At 44.1% G+C, this 6,000-nt stretch overlaps 1 protein-coding gene across 6 annotated transcripts in view; it reads left to right on the top strand.

The window, feature by feature from the left end:
- The first annotated feature begins 1,118 nt into the window (after positions 1-1,118).
- LNPEP (leucyl and cystinyl aminopeptidase) overlaps positions 1,119-6,000 on the top strand; it is a 99,196-nt gene continuing 94,314 nt past the window's right edge. For 4 of the 6 annotated variants that reach the window (XR_007505156.1, XR_007505157.1, XM_049796301.1 and 1 more), the window contains exon 1: positions 1,120-2,100. Coding sequence is in view for 1 of the 6 variants with exons in the window: in XM_049796301.1 (XP_049652258.1) it covers positions 2,082-2,100 (19 nt within the window). In the remaining 5 variants the exon portion in view is untranslated. Of the gene's footprint in view, positions 2,101-2,638; positions 3,087-6,000 lie in introns of all 6 variants that reach the window. The other 2 variants (XM_049796302.1, XR_007505158.1) reach the window with 2 other exon arrangements.

Here is a 6,000-nt window from a genome sequence, read left to right as displayed (position 1 = left end):
GTGGAAGAAGAAGGAAGGGGGGGGATGTTCGTAATAATGGCATTTGTCCTCCTGAGTAACCATTATGCGTGATGGAGCCCTGCTTTCCTGGAGATGCCTGAACAGCCATCTGCTGACAGGAAGTAGTGAATGAATTCCTTGTTCTGCTTTGCTTGTGTGTGCTGCTTTTGCTTTCCCTATTAAACTGCCTTTATCTCAACCCATGAGTTTTCTCACTTTTACACTTCTGATTCTCTCCCTCATCCCACAGCAGGAGGAGTGAGTGAGCAGTGGTGTGGTGTTTAGTTGTCAGCTGGGGCTAAACCACAACAATTGTGTTCTAAATGATGTTATACAAAATTACACTGAAACCCTTAGTTTTCTAATATTGGACAGATGCAAATAGGTGCTACTGTGAAATGACCTCGATACCTAACTTCATCTGTATGAATAGTTCCCATTGTATTCTCTTAAAATTTTGATTTTAATAGGAAAATCCAGCTATGGAGATTTCTGCACATGTAATGGAGCATGATCTTATTTTAGCTCTTCTGCTTCACAGAGATGTGTCATGCTAATTAAGGATTTTGGATTGATGAAAATGAAGAAAGGTGAAAGCAAGTGATGAGGAGCTCTAAAAAAGCTATTCAGACCTCTCTGCAGCCTCTGTGCAATACTGTGTAGGATCCCAGCCCTGCAGAGTCAGCTACATCATTATTAATTTTTGTTTAATATATTTAAATATAGGCCAGGCAAGGTCAGTGCTTAGAAAAGAAAGCTCTCAGGACATGTTATGCTATTAAAACAAATGCTTTGGTGATTTAATGATTTAATAATGTAAGTTTTCCTTTTGAGGATGAGCTGTTGTCATATGTTAAGGAGTGTGTAAGAACACGTTGGTGAGTAAATGGTCATTAAGACTCGTATAGGTCTGTGCTCAACATTAGGACTAGTATTAAAGTCCGAGTACTTAGTGCGAAATAGAACTGCAGTCTGGTTTATGCTACGGGGTTGTCAATGTAACCAAGTGTGTGAAACATACTAAAGTGTAAGAAAGTGAACTTCTAGGTTTATGAAGCAGAACAGGTACAGGCCTGGGAATAGGGCCTGAGCTCTTGTGGACCTCTGGCCCTTGTCTCTCCCCTCCCTCCCCCAAAGAACAGTTAAACTTAAGATTACTTCCCTTTTTTGGCAAAATAAATATTGGGCCTTTAGATTTTGAGTTCTTCGGTATTAATCAAATCCCATTTTCTTCTTTTCCAGCAATCAGCAGTTAAAATTTTCCCATATTACAGGAAAAAAATGGTATTTAGTTAGTCATGTGATAGCAGAAGTGTAGTGGTCAGGGAGAAGGGAGCAGGTAAGGCAGAAATAGGGCTAAAAATAAATACGAAGCTTAAATCGCAACGAACGGAGCGCAGCAGTGAGATGCAGGCAGAGCTGGCCTGGCCCGGCGGCACTGAAACGGCCGTCAGGCGCCTGCGGGGCCTCTGTGCAGCAGGCCGGGGCAACCCAGAGCCACAAGGAGGCCTGCGGGGCAGCGCCAGGATCCCGCTGCTGCCGGGTCATTCCGCCTCTGCGGCGGCAGGGCGGCGGCCGGCATTCGGCTGACACGCCCGAAATAGCCCAGACGAGCGGAGAACCGACATCCCGACAACCGTCCCCCACCCCCCAGGACTCGGAGAGCCGCACAGCACGCTGCCCCACCCTCCCCGGGCGTGCGGAAGGCGGGGAGGCGGGTCTGCGTGAGGAGTAGGCCGTGCAGCGTAGCCCCGCCAGGGGGTGAGGGGGACGCAGGCGCCGAGGCCCGGGCAGAGGATGGTTGGTGCGGGCTCTGTCCCGTGAGAAAGCTGCTGAGCAGGGAGCTGCGGACCGAGCCTGCTGTGCCCCCAGCCGCTGGAGCGGTGGTGTAGGGTCTGTGGGCAGTGACTGCCGTGTGAGGGGCCGCCGCGGCCCGGCGGAGCCCGCGGCAGCGCCCGTCCTGGGAGCATGCGGCGGCAGGAGGAGGAGGAGTGAAGACTCGAGGCTGCGTCTCCGCTTCGTCTTCTCATCCCTCGGCAGGGCTTCGCTCTCGCGGGCTGAAGGCGGACTCCGTGAGGGAAATGGAGCCGTTCCCCAGCGGTGAGTACTGCGGCAGCGCCGCGCTGCCGGCGGGCGCACCCCGAGCCGGCAGCGGAGCCCGGGACAGGGACGCGCGGCGTCTGCGCGGCAGGCCTGCCCAGCCTCCTGGCAGGGGGGCGCCCGGGCGGGCCCCCGCGCCGCAGGGTCCGGGCGCAGCTGGGCCTCTCAGCGGGAGCTGCTTGCCCAGGGGAACGGGGGGGCGCTTCTTAGTCTTGGCGTCCCCATGGTCCGCGGCTTGGAAATTACCTCAGTTCTTGTTTTATTCGGGTTGATTAGGCGCACGTATCTTTAACTAGGAAGGTGAGGGGAGGCTCCCTCTCTTTTTCGGTACAGTTGTACTTTTTATTGCCCTGTCATAGTTTCACGGTGGCAGATAACAGATACTACAAAGCCGGGGCAACTTCTACACCAAGGTGTGCTCTCACTATGTGTTGCTCCGAGGAAAGAGCCTTAAATGCGTCCGGAGTGTCTAAGCCATCGTGACTCTCTGATGGGAAGGACGAACCAGACCCTCTCTTTATGCCGTTTTCCCATCCAGGCGCTCTGGACAGCATGACCTCCCAGCGAGGTAAAGGAGAAATGAAACACAGGAGGCTCTAGGGTGTTTGAAACAATGTTTCAGGGTGTTCCCGGAAGCCCGGAAAGCTTTCAGAACTGTCAGTGCATTGGCAGAAGTGCTTGAAATAAAGACCGTGGTTGCAGCTTTGAGAAAAGCATACAGGAGCATTTGTTGACGTTGTGATACGGCAGCATGTGTGCATCCTGCGCTTCTGACTGAAACAAAGCTATGTGAAGTCCATGTTACTACTGCCTCTGTAGTAACAAATTCTATCCGTCCGGGGCAGAGGAGGAAATTAAGTTCTCAGATCAAACTGAAACCGAAGTACATTTGGTTAGACTCAAGAAAGTAGCCAAATATGGGCTTAGGACAAGACACGGAGTAAAGCAACAGCCTTCCTGTTGAAAATGCAGCACTTTTATTACAGGTGGGATTTAGTCTGTTAAATGACAAGCATGCTGTTGTTAGCCATAGCTAAAACACAAGGTAGGGTTTGCTGCATTATATTAAAACTCCTCAGTGACCTGCCAAATCAGAGTACAAAACTTCTGACAAATTCAGAAAAATCCATGCAGTAAAAACTAAACTTTCTGTTTCACTTGAGAAATATATTGTCATTGCCTTGTGTTTCCCTTTTCTCAAATACACTAAAAATTCCCTATCCTTTATATGCTGCCGTTTAAAATCTGAAGGTTGTGAGCTCTGGGCATATCTTGTTGGTTTAACTAGCAAGAAAGACTTTTTTTTTTTTTTTAGTTACACTTCTATGGAGGGTATTTTTTGTCATGTTAAATTACAGTTTGTACTAGCAGTTGATGCTTTGGTTTTGTACTTAATCCTGGCCTTGGTAGAAGATCTTTCACCTATAGCTTATTACAGTCACAGGGTTATAATCTGCATTCCTGTATGCCTGGTTAAAAAGACTTTGTCTTTAATGGTAATGCAGTTTAGGGGAGAATTTTTTTTTTAAAGTCATCTTGCTGAGTCCATTCCCTTTGAGACAGCAGTCATGTTGCTATCACTTTAGAAGTCTGACATAATACTGTCACTGCATTGTGCAATAAAACCTTAAAAAAATTTTGCTCTTTATCCATGCAACTGGAAGAAATGGCAGTGGGCCTGAGCATACAGCTCAAAGGTACTCTGTGCTACTGCTGAGAAGTGATGTTCATGCACAGAGCTTCCTAATTTTGTTCACTGAAGTGAAAAAGCCTGGAGATGATGGTGAGACTGTTTGGAAGAAAATTTGGAAGTGAAGCTGGTCAGTAAATTTCCTCCAAAAAGCTGGTTCCACTGGAAGGGACACTAAAGACAATGTGCAAATATTAGAGCAGAGATATTGCTTGTTATTTTGATGATCTTGAGGGATGTTTGGTACTCAATAGCAGCTGCTAAAATCTGAATTGAAGAGGGTGCTTACTCTATTGGCTTTTTGAATAGAGTTCTTGTTTCCATGGCTAGTGGTCTGGAAGCTTTTGTGGGCATCAAATCTTTCAAATAAACTTCATGGTAACTGAAAGGTTTTTTGTTTTGTCTTATACGGTAGTAATGAGTTCTGTTTGTGAGTCTGTATGTTGATTTCCTGTGTAAAGTGCTGTGTAAATTCAGAGGAAATGACGGCTCTCAGAGGAAGCTTACAATATTGTATTTGTAGCTCTCGAGTTCTTTGGGGCTTTTACCCTTGTAAAACAGAAGCATTTCAGTTGGATGCAGAACTCTAATGCCAATTTGTCAAACCAGTAAGAAAACAATTTCTTGTTTTACTTTACCTATCTAAAGCTGTGTCAGAATGGATGTGTATCTTAAAACAGTTTTTAAGGCAGCAAATGCACTGAAGTGGATGTGGAAGATCACTTTTTCCAATTCAATATTTGGTGGGGTTTTTTCTTTTCTTTAAATCAAAGCAGAAACACAGCCATCGTTAATTTCAGAAGTCAAAGAAAGCCTTATCCTTTCCTTTAAATGCTACTGAGTGTGCTCTTTATTTTTTTGAATAGTTTCTCCAGTGGAAACACTTTGATAACCTAAATAAAAATATTTAAGATTTCTTTTGACTTCACACCCCACCCCTGTACTGGAAACTTAGGCCCAGTCCTCTTTGGAGAGATCTCTGCTATGCTTTCCCTCCTGCTCCAGTGTTTGGTTGGAGATAATGTGTGAGGTCTGTAGCTCTGGAAGAACAGTTAATTGCAGATCTATTGTTAGGGCCTGGAATAGCTAAGTTAATCATGGAATATCTTGAGTTGGAAGGGATCTATAAGGATCACAGAGTCAAACTCCGTGCTCCTCATAGGACTGCCTAAAACTGAATCATATGACTAAAAGCGTCATCTAGACACTCCTGAACTCTCACAGGCTTGGTGCCATGACCACCTCTCTGGGGAGCCTGTTCCAGTGACCAACCACCCTCTCAGTGAAGGACCTTTTCCTAATATCCAGTCTGAAATTCCCCTGAAATGTTATAAATTATTAAATGTTTTAGAAGTGGTTACTGCTAAGATTTTGTTTTTGGAGACAAAATTCTCTATTTTACATGACTGTTCTTAATTTGAGACCTTTCCAGAAATATGAATAATCAAAGTATAATTAAATGTGCCTGGAAGACTTCCCTTTTCTTGCACATTTGTTGTATGATCTCAAATTCCTCTGAATTGGGAACTACAAATTAATGAGCAGAATTTATTAATTCTGACTAGTAATTTGTTACCTTAACAGTTTCACTAAAAAAAAAAAAAAAGTGAAATACTGACTAAAAGGGATATGTCATGTAGTTTGGGACAACTCTTTTGGAGAATATTACAAAATATTTGCAAGCCTTTTGCTTTTATTTTCAGATGGTATATGTTTCTGAAAGATCATTTCCTGTTTAGTTCATTAAACATGGAACTTGCCATTTGAGATGCAAGGAAAAGGCAGAAGTGAACTATTACAATGTTTCTCACTTAAGACAGATGATGTTCATGAACAAGTAACTGCAGAAGGGATATCTTGTGATGATCTGCTGAAATGCAAATAACATTCACTGACGTTCTTGAATTATTTTTTTTTTTTTTTTTTTTTTTACACAGCAAGTGGAAACTTTGAAATTAATTACATAACTAAACTGATGAACAAAGTAAAAAGGCTGTTGTGGGAAGAAGTGGCTTTTTTTGTAGAATCTAGAAATAAACCCAGTTAGGTAATGTCATTTACAAAATGAAAAATGTCATTTGCAAAATCTAGTTACTTCATCTAGTTCCTGTCAATTTCGAAATGTTTTGTTCTTTGTGTTAGCTTTGTTCAGTATATAAATGTATTAGAGATTGCAGGAGTGTGTTCTGTGTGCATAGCCTAAGTCTGTT

This window comes from Accipiter gentilis, chromosome Z, assembly GCF_929443795.1.
Source record: "Accipiter gentilis chromosome Z, bAccGen1.1, whole genome shotgun sequence".
NCBI classification, from domain to species: Eukaryota; Metazoa; Chordata; class Aves; order Accipitriformes; family Accipitridae; genus Astur; species Astur gentilis.
Note: the sequence above shows the minus strand (reverse complement) of the source record. Positions and strands in the feature narration are given on the sequence as shown.